The 19755-nt window shown below is 64.0% G+C and overlaps 2 protein-coding genes across 2 annotated transcripts; one reads left to right on the plus strand and one right to left on the minus strand.

Moving 5' to 3' along the window:
- Positions 1–3832: 3832 nt before the first annotated feature.
- Positions 3833–5087, plus strand: SSTR5 (somatostatin receptor 5). Its single transcript, XM_035022411.1, has one exon. It carries the CDS (start codon positions 3833–3835, stop codon positions 4928–4930), a length of 1098 nt encoding a protein of 365 aa, XP_034878302.1. The 3' UTR covers positions 4931–5087.
- An 8133-nt stretch (positions 5088–13220) lies between these two features.
- C1QTNF8 (C1q and TNF related 8) lies at positions 13221–14534 on the minus strand. Its single transcript, XM_035022412.1, is given in 3 exon segments — positions 13221–13699; positions 13702–13764; positions 14336–14534. Coding segments are annotated over 3 exon segments (741 nt in total).
- Between the last annotated feature and the right edge of the window lie 5221 nt (positions 14535–19755).

Here is a 19755-nt window from a genome sequence, read left to right on the forward strand (position 1 = left end):
ACGCCCTGAAAGTTCGCCTGCGTGCTGTCTCCCCACCCAGGGTCCAGGGGGGGCCCTCGCCTGCCCACCTGCCTGGCACACTGTCCCAGGCCTGCAAGCTGACCTGGGGTCCTGAGCAAGGGCCAGGAGCCCCAGCAGGCCAGAGAGTGAGGCCGTTTCCTGTGGGGGAGGACTGGGGAGCCTCAAGTGGACAGTGGATGGAGGTTGATGGCATCAACACAATGACCCTCCATGGGTTCCTGGTAAAATGACCCAGATTTCCCAGAAAGTGTGCTGGAGGCAGAATACGGCCTTGGAAACATCTTGCAGGGCGTGGAGTCCCAGCTGGGACTGAGGAGGGGGCTGCGCTGGCCAGCCTCCTGTTTGCTGCACCATGCCAGCCCACGCCCACCTTAGTCTCCCGCTGCGGGCCCTCCGTGGGGGAGGCAGGCCCCCACCTCGCCCAGTGTTTGCCCTTGCGCCACTCAGGTGGGGGGACTCCCAGGTGAGGTGCGGATCCCAGGGGCATTGAGCCAAGCCAGGCTGTCTCTGACCCTGGGTGGAGGAAGCAGGCACTCTCCGGCCGGCCTCCTGGGGGGCCAGTCCGGAAGAGACTGGGCAGCACGCGGCATTGAGGCCCCATCCCCATCCCCAAGCCCCTGGGAAGCCTCCAGCGCCCTTCTCCTTGGAGCCCAGGGCAGGCCCCTTTTTGGACACTAGGGAGGAGATGCTGGGCTGTCTGGGGCAGGGGGGTGGGAGCCATTATTTGGCGCCCACTGCATGGCAGGCACTGCACACAGCAGCTTGCTCACGTGAGTTATTTCACGCGATCCGTGACTTTACCTCCGCCGGGGCTCAGAGAAGTGGGCCAGGGTGTGGGGCGGGGTAGGGGGTCTGCTCCCTGGGCTGCGTCAGCTCCTGGCCCTTCCTTAGGACCCCAGGTCAGCTTGCAGGCCTGGGACAGCGTGCCTCTGGGTCAGAGAGCCCCGGTGCTGGCCCATGGCTGATTCCACATCTCCCCCCTCCGCTAAACCCCCCACCGGGGGAGAAAGGGCCCCAGGGACAATTTTCCACAAGTGTAATTTCTGTGACTAAGAAGATTGCCGCTTCTAAATAATGGCTCCTGTAGAATTATGTTCCCAAAGGCAGGCGCCACCAGAGCGGCCTAATTTTGTTCTTTACCGCTGTGCAGTCTGAGGAACTGGGGGCTTTGGGGGGTTGGCAGAGCACCTGGAAGCAAATCTCAGAGGAACCCTGAGTGGCCTCTTTAGAGTCAAATTCATGTTCAGCTGCCACATGCTGGGGACCCAGGCCCTGCACCAGGGATGCATCTGAGCTGAGTCGCCCCTCCCTCCACGGGTGAACTGAACACCTTTAGGGGGCTGCTGCTTCTTCCCCACCCAGCACCCCGGGTTCCCACGCAGAGTGAGCTGACAGTCTCTTCTTGAGTATTTTTTTTTTTTCCAAAATGTGAGCAGGGGTCTGGGGCAGAGACGAGCAGGCTGATCTCTACCTGTGGGAGCGAGCCTGCGGCCGGCCCTTGCCTAAAGGTCCCCAGAAGGCCCTCCTCCTGGCTGGGCACCCGGGGAAGGGTGGGCCCCCAAACCCAGAAACGCCCCTTCCAACCGAGGGACCCCTGGCTTTGTCTGGAAATGCAGTTGTCCCTGGAGATCACACCTTGCCCTGTTTGAGTTACTATCCCTCACCTCACCTCTGGTCACCATGTCACACCGGGGCGCCCAGCACCAGGAGCAGCAAATCCAGCCCAACACGGGCAGCCTCTCCTTCCCCTCCCAGTGGGGACCCCAGTGTTACAGCGTTTCTCCCCAGTGCTTGGTGTCCAGACACCACTGGTTCCTGCCGTCCTGTTCCAAGTTCTGCCTGGGTTTCTGCCTTGTCTCCCGGCTGCCATTCTGTAGGATTTTCTCGGCATCCTTGATGTTCTGTGGGTGGACCCTGACGCTATTTTATCTGTGCTCGTCCCTGGGGCAGCTCTGTGCTCTCCAGCAGCATCCAGCACCCGCCGCTGCCTATACCCCCTCGTCAGCCGACCGCGCTCCCAGGGGGTCCCCTCAGCTCCACTCCCATTCCCCGATTCTCTCTTCAGCCACATCCAGACCTGAGTGGATTCTGACTTTTGTGGATTTTTTTTTTAAGTCCAAATGATTTTTCACACCTAAGAGTTGTAACTTTCAAAAATATACACTTGTTCATTTTACTTCTTAGACAGGAGCCAAATTTGTTTCATAATATTTTTATGCCTGCCTTATTGAGGATCCTACACATATTTATTTAAATAGATCTTAAACATACTTGTAGACTCCTATTACTTTTATTCTGTCGGAAATGAATCCACTGACCCATCTCCCCACTGTTGATTTTCTAGGGCACACATCCTAGCGGCAGTTAGCCGAGTGAACTTGGAGGTTCGAGCATGCCTTCCCAGTGGGAGCTGAGGGTTTCTTTCTGATATGGTCACCGTGCTTTATTCTGGGCTCCCTGGCTTGTCTCGCCAGTCTGGGGGCGTGCCCCGTTCTGACGGTCCCCGGGGGCACTGCGGGCCAGCCTGGCAGGGCTCTGGGGGTTCTCTGGCCCTGAGTGGCCCTGGCTGGGGCCCCCAGGGGAACTGGGGCTCCCTGCTGGCCCCGACCCCCTGTGCAACATGGCCCACTGGGGCAGCAGGTGCCTGTGCCCCCTCCCCTCTCCCCCCGTCAGAGGAGATGCTTGTCTTCTCTTGCACATCATCGTTTTTATGAACCTCCTCAAACATACAGAGAAGTACAAAAACTAAGGAGACATGTGTGCCCATGACCTTGAACCAAGGATGTTAATGTTTTCTGCTCTTTCTCTACAAAACCCCATGCACACCCCGTCCCAGTGGCCGGCCCCCACTCACACACGAGCACTTCCTCCTGGTCGGTGGCACGGGCTGGGGTTATGCCGTGGGTTCTGTGCATTCACTGGCTTATGGCATGTGTGGAGACCTCGTCTGCCCATCCCCACTCCACGCCCTCTGCCCGGGCCTTAAGAGATGCTGCCGTCCATGGCTGTGGAGGGGCATGCCTGGAGTGCGTCCCTCGCCCCTCTGATGACGGCCCCCGAAGTGGTTTCCTGCGTCATCTCCTTGGCCCAGAGACATCCTGCCGCAGCGGTGGCTCTGGGGAAACCAACTCCTCTGGCCAGTCTGTGGGCTCTGCGGGGGCTCTCAAGGGGATGGTGTTCCTGAGGCCTGGTGGACGCTGGCAGAGCCTCTGCGGCCCGAGGTCTGGCTCCTCGGCCGTGCGGAAGGCCTGGCACCCTCCCGATGGCTCCAGGAGGTCACCCAGGAGAGCGGGGTTCAGCAGGTGTAACTACCTCCAGCCGGCATTGGCTGGGCGTGAGGGGCTCAGTATGCCCGGCCGCTGTTCCAGTCTTCCTTTCCCCACACCCATCCTGCACCATCCTCCATCTCTGCTGGCAAGACAGGAGGTGGAGAGGCCACCCCCAGGCTCCCTGAGGCCCGAGCAAACGAGGGAGGTGGAGGCCGTGCGGCGGGCTGTCCTGGGGCAGACGGGGCTGTGGGGACAGCCAGGTCTCTGGAAGCCGTCGGGGTCCCAACAGATGTCACAGAGCTGTCCTTCTGCTCCTTCCTCTCTGGGCTGGTTTTCCAAACAATTTGCTTAATGTGATTCCCAGCCGAGCTGGACGTGAGTAATACTGTTTACCTACCATGGGGCGATCCCGTGCCTCCGGGCAGGTGGGGCCGCGGGGAGGAAGCACCCTGGCCCGTTAATCGCTCTGCCGCCCTCCCTTTTCTCTGCAGAGAGGACGCGCCGTGCTTGCGTTCGCCCTGCCCTGGCCCGCGGTGGCCGCGATGGAGCCTCTGTTCCCGGCCCCCACACTAGCCAGCTGGAACACCTCCTCTGCGGCCGCCAGCACAGGCAGTGAGAACGGGACGCTGGCGGGGCTGGCGCCCTCGCCGGGCGCCCGAGCGGTGGTGGTGCCCGTGCTGTACCTGCTGGTGTGTGCGGTGGGGCTGGGCGGCAATGCCCTGGTCATCTATGTGGTGCTGCGCCACGCCAAGATGAAGACGGTCACCAACATCTACATCCTCAACCTGGCTGTGGCCGACGTGCTGCTCATGCTGGGGCTGCCCTTCCTGGCCACGCAGAACGCCATCTCCTACTGGCCCTTCGGCCCTGTCCTGTGCCGCCTGGTCATGACGCTGGACGGCATCAACCAGTTCACCAGCATTTTCTGCCTGACCGTCATGAGTGTGGACCGCTACCTGGCCGTGGTGCACCCCATCCGCTCCACCCACTGGCGCCGCCCCAGGGTGGCCAAGCTGGCCAGCGCCGCGGTCTGGGCCTTCTCACTGCTCATGTCCCTGCCGCTGGTGGTCTTTGCAGACATCCAGGAGGGCTGGAACACCTGCAACCTCAGCTGGCCGGAGCCCGTGGGCCTGTGGGGCGCCGTGTTCATCATCTACACGTCTGTGCTGGGCTTCTTTGGGCCGCTGCTGGTCATCTGCCTGTGCTACCTGCTCATCGTGGTCAAGGTGAAGGCATCGGGCGTGCGGGTGGGCGCCACGCGGCGGCGCTCGGAGCGCAAGGTGACCCGCATGGTAGTCGTGGTGGTGGTGGTGTTCGTGGGCTGCTGGCTGCCCTTCTTCATCGTCAACATCGTCAATCTGGCCTTTGTCTTGCCTGAAGAGCCGGCATCCGCTGGTGCCTACTTCTTCGTGGTCATCTTGTCCTACGCCAACAGCTGTGCCAACCCCGTGCTCTATGGCTTTCTCTCCGACAACTTCCGCCAGAGCTTCCGGAAGGTTCTGTGCCTCCGCAAGGGCTACGGTGCCGAGGACGCAGATGCCACGGAGCCACAGCCCGACAAGACCAGCCAGCCACAGGAGGCCACGCTGCCCATACGCGGCCCCGAGGCCAACGGGCTCATGCAGACCAGCCGGCTGTGAGGGCTGTGGGCGGGGGGCTTCTGGTGGCGTCTGGATTCCCTGCCGGGCGGAGCCTCCCCCAACATTCCAGTGCCTGCTGAGGTGCCCCCTGCAGTGGCCGGGATGCTCCGCACGGTGTGAGGACCGGCGGTCCTGGGCAAGGCCGTGGGTGGTCCTGCAGGGAGGCTCAGGGATGCGAGGGCGTGGGCGGGAGAGGCTGGATGCTCGGGGCATCTCGACCTTCTTATCCTGCCCCTGGCCTGTGCCAGCCTGCCCAGGGGCAGTGACCACCGGTGTGAGCTGGGGACCACTTGCCTCTGCCCTCCGGCCCCCTGTGCCTCCTCACATCAACCCTGGGTCACCTGGCCGAGTCGAGTGTGAGTCTGTGAAATTAAAGACACTTGGACGCACTGGGCTCCCCGGCACCTGCAACTGTTGACTCTGGGGGGTGGCAGATAAAGGGTGCACAGCCCGCAGGGCAGCGAGGGTGGGCTGGGACCCCAGAGGGGACGTCTGGGACTGCGGAGCTCTGTTGCCATGGAAACCCCCCCCCCCCGCAGCCCGCTGCCCACAGTCACGGTTGGTTCCATGGTGGGAGGGGGTTGGGGGAGCAGCTCGCAAGGTGGCTGAATTGGGGGTGCAGAGTCGGCCCTGCAGGCTCCTGGGTCTCTAGGGCGTCGAGAGGCCGTCCCAGGGAGGTGGGGGCACCCACAGCCATCTCTCTGCTTTGTCAGGGGCTCTGGCCTGAGAGGGCGGGGGACAAGAGCAGACGAAGAGACCTGTCGTGATAACGGGGGAGCGGCTCCCAACGCAAGCAGCAGTCACTCGGAGGGAACACTGTGTGGGTGCAAATGCCAGCAAATGCCAGCAAATGCCAGGCCCCTGAGGAATTCTGCGATGCCCAGACCAGAGCAGCCTCGGCCACACCCAGGAGCACCACCCTTCCCACCGCCCCTGGCCCTTGACTTGCTGGGGTCCCATGTGCCTTGGGCCTCTGTCCAAGGCTGGAAGGAGAAGGACCAGAATGTGGGGGCTCACTCGGCCTGCATGCCCCCCCCACCCCCGTCTAGACAGCCATGCCTGGTGCCACCCCGGCTCATGCTCCCTGGGTCTGCCTGGAGCAGGACCTCCAACCTGCAGCAGGGGACAGGGAGCAGGTGCATGCCAGGCAGGGGAAAGGCCTGGTCAGCACGACCTGGGCTGCACAGACCCTGGACAGAGGCCAAGGCCTGGAAACACGAGAGCGTAACGAGGGCGCTTGTGTTTGACAACCCGATCTCCTGAATAAATTAGAGAATAAATGTTTGACTCTCTCCCAAAGCAAATATTGTCCCTGGAGCCAATCGAAGCTGGTGCAGATCAGGGCTCGTGGGTCACAGGAGGCTGGGATGGGGATGGGCAAGCGCCCGCTGGACGTGGGAGCCGGGACACTCAGGTAATAATAGCGACAGCGCAAACAAGCAGGGTCTAAAGAAGGGCCAGGCGTCTCCCCGGGGGCAGCCAGGTGGGCTTTCTGGGAGGTGGCAACAGGATGTGGCCTCAAAGGATGCAGGGGGACGTCTGATCCTTCTGGGCCCGTGGGCGTGGGCAGCAGGAGGCTCATTAGGGGCCCCTGCCCCTGGGTGTGTGGGAGCTGGCTGTCTCCACTGCTGAGTTCCTGGGGGCTGGGGCGGCTCCCCCACACATGGGGCCACGAAACCTAGCTGGTGACCAGACCCACCCCTCCCCCCACCCAGGGGCCAGCATCCCAGGGAGGGAGGGTGCCCTGGGAGAAACTGAAGCCCGTTCAGCCTGCCGCTTAGGGCTGGCCTTGGGATGCAAAGTGAATCCACTCAGAATGACTTTGGGGAGTGAGCAGATGGCTCGGAAATCTCCCCAAATCAGTTTCTCCCAATTGATTTGACATCGTGAGCTGCCTCCCCAGGGCCACGCCAGCCCAGAGCACCCGCGCTCACATGTGTGCACCCGCGCATGTGCTAGACGTCCGCAGAGCCCTGGCTGGATCTTGCCGTGCAGGGTGTGAGCGTGTGCATGCGTGTGTGCGTGCGCACTTGTGTGAGCATGCATGTGTGTATGTGTGAGTGTGTGTGAGTGTGCATGTGTATATGCCCGGACGTGTGTCTGAGTGTGTGTGCATGAGCATGTGTGCATGGGATGTTCCTGGAGATCCCAGTCAGCCCTGGGACCCTGGCTCTGGGTGGTTGCTGGGAACCAGGCTTGGCCAGTGTGGACAGTCTCTAAAGCCTTGGGTGAGGGTGGAGCCCTGAGCAGGAGGCAAGAGGACCCAGACACCCCCAAAAGTCTGTGGGGGGACAGGAGCTGGGGGTAGGTTCAGGACGCCGGGGGACACAGCCTTCCCACACCTGGCACAGGCTGGGGACAGCTGCGGGAAGCCCTGCGTGCCCAGGCCCTGAGCTGGTGGGGGGCGGCACAGAGCAAACAAGCTCTAGCCAGGGTGACCTGCTTTATGGGCTCTCTCTCCGCATCGATGCGTTTTATTGGCCGCCGGGCTCCAGTGGCTCCCAGAGTGACCTTGCTCAGGAAATCCGGCCTGCAGGGGCAGGGCGAGGCTGCCTCCTGGCTGGGAGGGCAGAGGCAGGAGGGGTCTGTTTGCCTGGCAGGGCGGGGCAGGAGGTGGGAGAGGTATCCCCACAGTGAGGGAAACCGAGGCTGGCCACCACGGCCCCGGCTGACAACAGCTCCTCCCAGGCCCATCCCTAGCAGCAGGATCGATGTAGGGGTGCCCTGGTGGGGCCTGGAAGGGCCCAACCCCCTCAGGTGTCCTAAGGCAGGAGAATGGGCAGAGCACGGGTAGACACCAAGGAGGACTTCCCACAGGAACCCGGAGGGCCCAGAGAGCTGTGATGTGCTTTGGGAGTGTCAGGGAGATGGGTATTGAGAATTGGGTCTTCAGTGGTCACTTCTCAGGGCATCTGCATACCGCAGATATCATACCTGGGACCCCCTCTCTCACCCTGGCCGGTAAGGGGAGGTCCCCATCCCGGACACTTCCACCTCCCTTCCCTGCAGCCAAGCACACTGTCCTGTCCTGTCCAGACTGGCTGGTGTCATCCGGGCTCCGTCACACTGTCCTGTCCAGGCTCTCTTCTGCTCAACGCCCTGCTGTGTCTCCTCTCTTCCCTGAGGTTGCCCGGGCCCAGCCTGTCCATGGGAAACAGGCAGCCCACTCCACTGGGTAGTTTGAGAAGACTTTAATAAACCGACCTTCTGCAGGGGTGGACAGTGAAGTGCCCTGGACCTGAACCCCTCTCCTCCATGCCTCCCGTACCCTGCTGGGCTCCCCGTTGCCAGACACAGTCTGGGAGGTGGCGATGTGGTCCATAAGGGGTGAGGATAAAGCTGGGGAGTGGCCTTGGGGGAACGGGAGACACCCAGCGGCCCCTACCCACATCCGTGTTCTGGGGGCCATCAGGCCTGGGTTGGACGGGATGCCGGGAGCTGCCCTGGGTTAGCCTCCAGAGCCCCCAATCCCTGCCCACGTGGTACCCAGCCTATGCTACTGGGTCTTCTCCCTCCCTCCTAACTCAGCACCCAGCAGTCATACCGAGGGGTCCCTGGAGGCAGGCAGGTGTCTGCCCCGTGGCTGGTGGCGCAGTGGGGTAGGGGACGGGGGTCACAGGAGAGAGGCTGCTATTGCCTAGGGCCTCCCGCTTCTGACACCTGGCTGTGGCCTCACTGGCCCTCTGGATGGAGGATCTGTCCACATGTCCTCTGGGGCCACCCTGCTGGGGCCCAACCAAGCTGCGGTGTCCGCCTGGGTCCCCTGAGGGGCGCAGATGATGGTGGTGACCAGGCAGCTTGTGAAGGAACATGTGTGGACGCAGCCTGCCTGGGGCCAGGATGGTCCTCACTCCTTCCCACACTGAGGAGTCGTCCACCCCCTCCGGTCTCACGTGTCCGTGTGTCTTGCGTTTGGGTTTCAGCCTTGATATTTGCTATTTTTAGACTCAGCCTGTCGCTCGGCTACTTGGGAAATGCTTCCATTTTGGTCCTTAGATCGAGAAGTCTTTCCCCATCCACAGACTCGCGGAATATTTTCACATATTTTTAACTGAGGTAAAATAACACCGTCTTTAGGCGCACAGCTCATTCCCGACAGAGCTTCCATCTTCCCAAACTGACGCTCTGTCCCCATGAATCGCTGACTCCCCACCCACCCCTGCCCCTGGTGACCTCCATCCACCTTCTGTCTCCAGGGATCTGACGGCTCAAGGGGCCTCGAGAAGCGGAATCCCGCCATATTTGTCTTCCTGCCACAGGCTTATCTCCCCGAGCGCGATGCCCTCTGGGCCCACCCCTGTGGGAGCACGCGTTGGCCTGTCCTGAGTAACATTCCATTGTGTGGATGGATCACATTTTGTCCGTGGCTCCCCTGTTTTGGCTGTTGTGGATCGTGCCCCCATGGAGGGCATGCATCCCACTTGTGTTCAGTGGCTGTATTGCTGGTGACACTTTTACTGGAATGCGCGTTAGCATGTGGGATGCACGTTGCATGGAGGTGGCACAGCCTCCTGCCTCGTGGACACACCGGCCACTCTCGTCCCCGGGGCGTCCTCAGTCTCTGCCACTGTGTTCACTTCAGGCTCTTCAGGCTCTTCTGGGTCTTCAGGCTCTGCTCCAGTGTCTCCTCGGCTGGGTCAGAATGTTCTAGAATCCTATCTATTCACTTTTCCAGGCCACGTCCAGCGTTAGTCTACAAAACTAAAACAGTGGGTTTTGTTCACAAACGTTCATAATAGCATGGTCCATGACAGCCCACCAACGCTGGCACGGACGTGCCGTGGTCCATCCACACAGCAGGACGGCGGGGGGAGTGGGTGGTCAGCCACCAAGGGGAATGAAGCCCTGACACGTGCTACGGCGTGGCCCCAGCTGGAGAACATGACGCTCAGAGATGGAAGCCACGTGCAAAGAGCCACGCGGTGTGCGATTCCGTTTCTCGGAAAGGCCCAGAAGAGGCAGATCCAGGGACACAATGAAGATCAGGGGTTGCCGGGGGAGGGGCTGGGGTCTCTCTGGTGGCACAAGAAAGTTCCAGAACTGCACGGAGGTGGTGGTTGCACTGCACTGTGAATGTGCTGAATATGCCAGTGAACTGTTCACTTTAAAATGGTCAATTTTATGTTCTATGAATTTCACCTAGATTTTTTAAAGGGATGTTTCATTGGAATCCACTAAACTGACAGACTTCTGCAGGTAACCGGCTCCCGATAGGGCCCCCCCCCGGGGGGCACGTGGCCGGTGCCTCACACTCGCTGCTCCTATCGGCCCATCCCCTCTCCGGCTGCCCCGGCGGTCAGGGCAGCCCGCGGCCTCCTACCTGGGCACTCAGCTGCACCTCTCGGCCTGGTCACTTTGCAGATGCTGACTCTACCCTGGGTCTTGGTTGTTCCTTTTTTTTAAATAAATAAACCTGGAGGGTGTGTTTTGGGGGGAGATGTTGGCATCTTGTCCTGGACCCACCGGCAGTGTCCGCTGGCTACCCCCCACCTGCTGAGGGCCCTGAGCATGCCCTGCCCCATACCACCCCTGGTTCTCAGAGCATGTGCTGGCCTCGGCACCTGCCTATCAGATGCCGTTCTTGGCCCGACCCACCCCGGCCTCCTGGGTCAGCACCTGGCAGCAGGGCCCGTCCCCAGAGGCCCTGCAGCCCTGTCCCAGCACGGCCCTGTCCAGGCTCTGTCAATAGCTGGATTCATGCCGTGAGGTTCGAAGGAGTGGCCACCGGGTCAGCAGACCGCCCTGAACCCGGGCACCTCTCGGCCTCGGCTGCTCTGGGGGCCCAACCGAGGCTCTCGTCACCCACCTGCTGCTGGCTGTGAGTCGACGCCACACGGCAAGCCGGGAAGACAGAGGCTGCCCTCTGGCCCGTCTGGCCTGCTGGGGCCCCGGAGTCCCACCTGCAGGAGGGAGGGTGGAGGGAGGCCAGCTCCTTCCAGGCCTCTCACCGCCGCCCCTTTCCTGTTTGGGCAGCTTGGTCCCTGCCGCTGAGCCCTCTCTGCCCCCCACCCCCTGAGGCTGCTCCTGAGCTCCCTGCCCATTACTGCTGCCCTGGCTGTGTCCAGCTGTCACAGTCGTAAAAGGGCACAGTGCAATCTGAGAGCCTACCCAGGTTGGCATCGCAGGTCAGGGGGCCCAGGGCCGCTGCTTCCCATAGTCCTCTCTGCCCCCGTCCTGCATCTAATTGGGCCACAGCTTCACCAGCCTGTGACTCCCATCCTGGCCCCCTACCCCGTGTCCTGGGCTGCTGCCTGCCATGGAAGCCAGCAGGGCCTGCTTGGGCTGGCGTGTTCCTGGGGGACAGGGGTTCCTGCTGAGCCCCCTGATGCTCTGCATCCTGGGGTGCAGATCCTTGCCGGTGCCGACCTCTTAGTCAATGACTTCCTCAGGTCAGGGCCCTGTTGGTGTGAACACGGACCCAGCGTGGGGGGCCTGGGCTGGCACTTCGGAGTGACAGAAACCCATGCCCATGGGTCTCAGCTTCCTCATGGGACACCCCACTGGCCGGGATGGGCTGTGGGACCTGCAGGTGTGAGGGTCTCATACCTGGGACCCTAGGACCAACGCGGGGCAGGACCCAGAGTACCCGTGGGGCATGCCCACTGCTCAAGAGACTTCAGGACCTGGCCACAGGGTGGGCTGCTAGCAGGGGTCTGTACCCCAGGTCCCATGTGGACAACAAAGGGAGTCCTGGCAGCCCCTCCCAGTGAGGCCCCCTTTCTCTGTCCAGGGCCATACTTGGTGGGAATAGCCCAGCCCATGGAGGGCCAGCTCCCTGCGCCATACACACTTAGGGGTTCTATACACCCTTGCTGGGCCTCAGTTTCTCCACCTATCAAGGGTATGGCCCTCTGTCCTGGGACAGGAGGAGCCTCTGTCTGAAAGTCTGGGACAATGGTCCCTGATGACCCCCCTTCCCCAGGCTCAGCACCACTTTCCCGGGGGTCTGCCAGGACCAGGTAGGTATGGGGAATTTATCTCAGGCTGGCCTGGGTGCTTTTGGGGGGGCCCCAGGGTGAATGAGGACAGAGGGAACCCTACATCTGGTGCTGACAGTACCCATGAGGACCCCGGCCAGGCCTGTAGGGGGCTGCTCGCGGTGCACCCACAGGGGAGAGGGCTCTGGGGCTTCCAGCAGCCACCTCTGCTTCCTCCCACACCCTGGCCGGCGGCCTCTGGACCATCCTTCTGGAAGGTTCCAACATCTCCTGCCCAGTGCAGCCCGCCTGCCGCTCCAGCTGCCTCTCGCCGCAGCCCGGGACCTCATCCAGCTCATGGGGCTCGCCGACACCAGACGCTGCTCTTGCCACAGCCTCCGTGGCCTCATTGCCCCAGGATCCTTGCTCAGGAGGGAGCAGCTGCAGGAGAAGATGCGGGGGAGGCCCAGGGAGGGGGCGGTAGTGATGGGGCCCCAGGAGGGGCTGGGCAGAAGGCCCAGGCCAGGGTGCACAAGCCAGGAAAGGAACAGACTCACAGTGGCCCCAGGGGGTGGATGGAGCCCTGCTATGGAGTGAACATGGCCACCCTCCAACTACACCCCTGCCTGCAAGGGGTGGCGTGCAGCCTGCGAGAGGCTCTGTCTCCGCCACATCTAAGTACGTGGTGACACTGGGGTGTCTGGGGCTCCCCCGGGCTCTGGGGCGCACATCGAGGTGCAATCTTCCTCCGCCATCCAGACAGATGAGGGGATGCTGGGCCCTGTGATCACCCCAAGGACGAGACTCTCGTCCCTGGCCCAGGACCACACCCCCACTCCGCTTGACGCCATCCTGTCTCGGCGCCTTGGCCGCCCTCGTACACCCCAGGGGTTCTGCATGTTTCTTGCTGGCATCGGCTCTGAGCGGCAGTGTCTACGGGGACCGCCCCACCCGCCTCCCCAGCGTCTGGCCAGCAGGAGCACCACAAACGTCTCTGGGCTCAGCTATTTATAAGCAGAACAGATGTCTCCACCCTAAGGGCAAACCCATGGCCGTGGAGCTGCCCCGCCCGCCCCGCCACGGCCCACCCAGCCCACCACGTGCCGATGACCACGGGTCTCCCTCCCGAACATCTCGGTGTGGACGTCCAGTCTGTGTCCACCCCCCACCGGGGTGGCCCCTAGTCTGTCTTGCTCTGGCCGCGTCCCTGGCGCTCCGCTCAGTGCCTGCATGCAGCTGACGCTCAATCACTGCACATAGTCGGTGCTCAAACACCGCAGGCTGAGCTGCCGCAGCTCCCCAGCTTCCAGGGTGAGGTCGCGCGGGGCGGCGTCCGGGGTGGGCGAGCCGTGGGGGCTGGGCTTTGTGGGGGGCTAGAGCTCTGCGGCCGGCTTGACCAGGTGGCCGCTGAAGGTGATATAGAGGTCGCCGTGCTCACCGTAGATGGCGTTGTTACGGTCCCACAGGAACAGGCACACCCAGACGGTGTCTCCGGCGGCCAGGGGCAGCAGCAGGCTCTGGGTCTGCATGACGCCGCGCTCGCCAGGCTGCGCGTAGGGCATGGCGGCAGCCCGCCCGCTGCACACAATGTGCAGGTACGTCTCCTTGTAGTTCCACGTGTGCATGTTGAGGCTCAGGAAGTAGACGCTGGGCACGGCACACAGGAAGCGGCCGGACGCCGGGTGGAAGGCCCCGTCCAGGTTCACCAGCTCCGTGTGGAAGGGCACGGCCTGGAAGCGGTGGGTGCAGGCCCTCCCGCCGGCCACGGAGAAGGCCGCGTAGATGCACTGACACAGGGAGCCCGGCAGCCCCGCCTGCCCCTTCTGGCCCTTGCGGCCCCGGAGGCCCCGGCGCCCGGTGGACCCTCCTTTTCGCTCCTGCCAGCGGGACCTCTGACCCCCCGTTCACCCTTCTCGCCTGCAGGGGGGCAAGCAGGGGCAAGTGGGAACCGTGGGTTAGGGTGTGGGGCCCAGAGTCACGGGGGCCAGGAGAAGCCACGCCCCCAGGCTGTGTCTGTTTGGGGCCTGAGCTGCCTGCCACGCGGGGACGTGGGGACATGGGGACGTGGGGACAGTCGGGGGGGCCAGAGGACGGGTCTGCCCTGGGCTGTGCAGGACGAGAGGCTGGGAAGTTGGCAGGTCTAACTAAGGACGGCTACAGCCCAGTCTCCCCAGGCGAGGGCTCCTGGAGCTGGCCTTCTTCCAGGGGGTCCCGGGCCTCCCTCCAGCCTCCCATGGAGGCTGGGCCTGGGGGTCCGCCGCGGGGCGGCTGAGCAGGATGAGAGGCCTTGGGCCCCCTTCTGCCACAGCCCCCTGCCCAGGCTGCCTCGCTTCCCCTTTTCCGCAGCTGTCGGGGACCCGAGAAGCAGGTGCTTAGTGTCCCACCAACGGGGGCCCAGGTGCCTCAGTCGGGGCTGTCCTGCCCCCTCAGCGGGGGTGTCCTTGTGGGAACAGGGGTGGGGTGGGGTTGCATCTCCACAGACACTCACCTTTGAGGATGGAGATGTCGATGGCAGGCCGCACGCGGGGCACCCACTGCTCCCCAGCACTCTGGGGGGCGTAGGGGCCGGGGGTGGCCGGGGGCCAGGTGGGGCGACAGCACTGCACACATGGCCGTCGGGGCAGCCCCAGGCCGGGCCAGACCCCCACAGGCAGCCCCAGGAGGAGCAGGAGGCTGGAGGCTGCCATCCGTGCCAGAGCCTGGTGGGGGTACCGGAGGGGGGCAGCATCTGAGAAGGAGGAGCCCCCACGGAGCCCTAGGCCCTGCAGCTGCCTGGGCTGTGCCCCCTTGTCTGCGGCAGATGACAGGTAAGGCCAGGGACCTGCCCATGTGGGGAGGCGCCTCTCTGGGCACCGGACAGGGTGCCTGGCTGTGGGCCTCCTGGATCCTCAGCACCTGCCCCTGACGGATATCATTAATGGATCCCTGCACACTTTCACCTGGATGTGGCCTCTGAATCCTCCTCAACGCAGCACTGCAGGGGCCGGCATGGGGGACAGCTCGCACCTGCCCCTCCGGAGCCCCCCGCAAAGGTGACCAAGGCAGCCCCATGCTGTCCCAGCCGGAGTTTCCAGGCTCCTTCTCACCCCTCCCCACCCCTCCCTGCAGCCTTGGCTCAGGGCTGTAGCAGGTACCCTAACAGCCTGCAGCCCCCACAGCTGGGGACCCCGCACCTGGCAGATTCAGGGGGAGCCGTCATGGGGGGATGGGCTCTGATTCAGCTCCCCAAGGCCCCCACCCACCAGTGGCCAGCGGAGCCCTCAGGGAGGGGCAGCTGGGCTGCTTCAGGGAAGGGCAGAGCCCCAGCGCCGGGAAGCTGGGCTCCGGGCCCGGGTTGGGTGGCACCCTCCACGAGGCAGTTTCTCCCCAGCTGCCTAGCTGGGCAGAGGGTGGTACCCCCCTGAGCTGCCAGAGGAGGAAAAGCAACTTGGGAGGCTCCCCAGGGTGGAAAAAATGGCCTTTAATCCCCACCAGGCCTGGGCCTCCTGCTTCTGCCTCCCCTCCCCCAGGAGACCCTGCCTGACACCTGGCCCATCCGTGCTTCCCCTGGATGCATCCGGGACGCTCAGCCAGGGCAGATCTCCTATAAGGGCAGGAGTGTGAGTTTCGGGATCCTCGCTCTTCCCTGTCATGCAGCCCTGCTGAGAAAAGACACAGGACCTTCCTCCAGGAAGCCCTCGGGGACTGCAGCCCAGGATGCATTTCTTCCTCTTGCATGGTGGGGGTGCGACCCACTCTCAGGCTGAGCTTTCCTGGAGGGGAGATCCCTTCTGTTTACCACCTCACCCCTCGGAGCCCAGCAGACCCTGACCTGCCCTCCTGGCTGCGCTGGACCCTTGGATTCCTCCCGTGGAGGGACCTGACAGGACCCTCTGGGGGAATCTCACTCCAAAGGCAGGCCTGTGCCTGGGGTCTCCAGCATTGTGGCCCCCTGGGCCTGCCCAGCAGATGGTCTGGGCTGGAGCCTCCCTCCTTCTGAGGCCTGGAGGGGAGCACAGACGACCCCCTCCAAGCCCAGCCTGCCCGGGGTGCCTGTGAGGACCCCCTACCCACCCCCATACCCCTTGTTACCATTACGCAGTCGGGCGCCGCTGCCTGCCTGGCTGTCTCCGGGGTCACTGCCCTGAAGGCCTGTGAAAGAGCCCTTTCATGCCCACCCCAGGTGCCCACGGCTTCCCCTGAACCATCCAAGACCAACAAGCCTTGAGCCAGCTTCAGAGCTCCTGGGCTGGCACCGCGCGGGGCTTTGCCTCCCGCCCCCCGGCCTGCCCTCCGCCCGCATTTGCCGCAGGGGCCACGCGGCCCTGCCATGGGGGCCCCAGAGTCCTCCTGCCAGCCCCTGTGCCATGGCATGGGTCTGGAGGTCTGGGGGCTTGGGGTGTCTGGGACTGGCGAGTCGGGGGACAGCTCTGTGGGCTGGCCATTGTCCTCCGTCTGGGGTGCAGACACTTGGCAGGGAGGCAGGCCGGAGCTGAGACTGGGCGGAGTCTGGTGAAGGGCTGGAGGCCAACGTGGGGGGGGGCACAGACCAGGGCCACCATGCCTGCACCAGGCCCAGCCGGTGACAGGGACACCCTCCCGTCTCTGGCCAATGTCTGCCCCCACCTCCCTCTGTGCCATCCCAGGGTTCCGGTGTCCAGCAGGGCAGATGTGCCGTGACCCCCCATGGGGGTTCCTCGGCCTTAGCCCAGCCTTTTGGAAGATAAAGGGCGGACCCTGTGAGTGCCCCCCTCCCCCCCAGGAGTGCAGGAAGGGGCTATGCCCACTGCAAGCCAAAGCCGAGCCCACACCAGAGCCTGGCCTTGTCCCTGCTCTGGGTCTGCACAGCTAGACACTGGGCCCAGGGACCGGGCCCGGCGCCTTGGCCTCTGGATGTGGGGACATGTGATTCCCTGGTAAGCATCCCCCCTACCCAAGCCAGCAGCCTGTGGGGAAGGCAGCAGACATGGCCTGGGGGACTGATGACCAGGGAGGGTCCTGGACGGAGGAGAGGGAGACAGGAGCGGCCCCACCTGTGGGGGCTTCCCTGATCAGGCTGAGGGGGCACGAGGTGTGAGGGCCGCGGGCAGGGCTGCACCAGCTGGAGCCGAGCCCTGGAGCTCCTGGCTCACACCGCAGCAGACAGCCCAGTCCCCCACTTTGGGCACGGCTGTCTTCACTGCCCCCCGTCTGCAGGGGGCACTGATGGAGGAGGGGTGAAGCCCGAGGCCCTGTGCCCCGACTCACCAGCTCCGCATGTCCCCACACCTTGTCAGCGCATGCCAGGTGCGGGCTTGGCTCTGAGACCAGGCGGCTTCGCCGGAGCCACTCGGGGGGGGCGCATGAGGCAGCGCCTACTTCCCAGCATGGCATCCCTGGGGGGGCCGGTGGGCCCAGGGCATGTCGGGGGGCCTCTCTGGAAGTACCCCTATGGCCTCTGTGGCCCGAGCTCTGCTGCTCTCTGGGTCCAAGCCTCAGTTTACCCACCTGTAAAATGAACATCGATGGGTTCAGAGGGGCTGGGGGCGTCCCCTGTGGTGGACGGAAGCAGGAAGAGCCTAGCCACTGGGAGTCTTGGCAGACTCTGGCCACGCTGCAGGGCCCCAATGTCCCTTGCTCTGCGCCTCCCCTGACACCAGCAAGCAGAGCTGCCCCAACCCCGGGAGATGGGCCGTCACTGTACTTCCCTGGGGGAGAGGACAGTGAGCTAAATTTGCCCTGTATGTGGGGGGCGCCTCCTCAAGAGGGCCAGGTGTGGGGTGAAGGGGCTGGAAGGGGCCCTGGGGTCCCTGCGGTCTGGGTGGGTGGGCCCCCGGCTGCAGAGTGTTTGCTTGGGTGCGGGTGGTCAGCAGGGGCTGAGGGTGACTCAGCAGGTGGCGGGAGGACCTGGACAGAAATAGCCTTTCTTAGACACGCCGCCTCACATCTCCGTGACAACAGGAGCGTGGCTGAGCGTCACGGCCCCGCGGGTCGCGGCCCACAGAGGGCCACAGCATCAGCCGCAGGGGGGCTGGGCTCCCTCCCTGTCTCCAGCCCGCTGCAGCCCAGGAAGGCCACACTGACCGTTGACTCGAGCCTGGGCAGGGGGGACCAGATGCCCCACGGCCTCCAGCGCAGCAGCAGTCCTAGATGGGGGTCCGGGGAGTAGGCCAGGTGCCTGTTACCACAGACTTCACCAAAGGGGGCAATGCAGGGGCTCCTGGGAGGCCTGGATGCAGGCTCCGGAAACGGGCACCATGCGGGCTCATTCACTCACCCTGAGAGTGACCGTGGGGCCAGGCTGGAGAGCTCCACAGACAGGGAAACCCAAGGAAGCCAGGGGTAACCCAGCTGCGTTGGGGCAGCTCTGGGGCATCAGGGGCTTGCAGGGGGAGCGGGGAGGGGGTGACACTGCAGCCCCTGAACAGCCCCCCCACCCCCACCACGCTTGCCCTGCCCCAGCCCACCCCCCAGCGTCCTGGGATCCCCTCTCCAGACGGAGACTGAAGTGTGGGCCCAGGGTTGACAGCACCCCTCCTACCGCTCTGGTGGCCTGACATGACCCTGCTCCCTCTCCCCAGGACCCCGGTGGCCTCAGGGCCCCAGGTCCACAGCTGCGCCACCATGAGCCCAGCAGGGTCAAGGTGTCCAAGGCTGCTGGAGACCCCCGGGCTGCATCGTGGCCTCACCTTTCCCATGAGCCTGGCCAGGCGGTGGGGGTCGGGATTCCAGGAAGCCGTCCCTCAGTTCCACGGCCTGGTGGTCTGTCTCCACAAGAGGACAAACTTTCCAGCTCACAGACAGCCATGAGACAGCCACAGACAGTGAGCGTGCAGCCTCCGGGGGCTGTGCTGTGCCCTCCCAGCCCGGGGCCTCCAGCCCACCCGAGACAATGAGCTGTGCTCAGCCCCCACCTCGCCCTTCAGATCCCAGCCGCCGCCACCGGGGGCGGGGGGCTGGACGAGAAGGCCCTCTGCACAAGGGACGCTGCCTCCGCCCTAGCTACGAAGGGGCCGAGTGGCCCGAGCGCACGCAGAGGGAGTTAACAGCTCCCAGCGGTGGGACGGACGCTCCCCTGAGTCCTGTTGATGAGCTGCCCTGGGCGGGCAGACAGTGACCGGGAGCTGTCTGTCGAGGGTGGGTGGGGACAGTGACAGAGGCCTCCTTGCACGGAGCCCTGACACAGAGCCTTGGATACAGGGCGAGGGATGGTGCGTGGCCAGGTGGGCACTGGGAACCCTCTACCCACCGTACCTCAGCCCGACTCACCCACTGGTTAAGAAGAGGCTGGACAGGACACTGGCTACCCAAGGTGACCAAGGTGGCTAGGAGGGGAGGGCCCCCCCGGCTCAGGGTCCCCAGGCATCTGTCCCCCTGGGTGCCCACCCAGGGCCAGGTGGAGGTGGCAGGGAGAGGCCCCACGGGTCTTCTGCCCACTCACTGTCCCAGGCCCTGCCTGGCGCCCTGCAGGAGCTTTGGGGCACTGCATGGATGCCCGCAACCCTGGGCCCAGTCCCTTGGGGCAGTGCCGGCCAGTTGCATGGGGACAGTGTCCAGGGCACACGGAGAAAAAAGCTGGGGCTCTGGTCATTGCTGGAGTGACAAGTGCTGTGGCTTCTGTGGCAGCAGGAGGGGACACTTCCTCCGCAGGGTCCTGCAGGCGGCTCAGGAGGGCAGAGGGCCCCCATCTGAGCCTCCGCGGGCTCAGAGCTCCTGGGGGGCCAGGCCACTGGTCCGAGGTGCACAATGCAGGGGCCTCTACAATCCTCTCCAGGTGGTAACCGGGGCTGCCCAGGCAGCAAGGACGGCCCTGGCAAAGGCTCTGAGCCCCCACCTCCCACCGGCCTGGCCGGGTGGGTCTGTAGATCAAGCCCACCTGCCCAGGCTGCAGCATCTGGACTCCACCCAGAACCACATGGACAAGTAGAAAGTTAACATGCTCTTTATTTG

Source organism: Mirounga leonina, unplaced genomic scaffold (genome assembly GCF_011800145.1).
Source record: "Mirounga leonina isolate KUSES-001 unplaced genomic scaffold, KU_Mleo_1.0 Mir_175, whole genome shotgun sequence".
NCBI classification, from domain to species: domain Eukaryota; kingdom Metazoa; phylum Chordata; class Mammalia; order Carnivora; family Phocidae; genus Mirounga; species Mirounga leonina.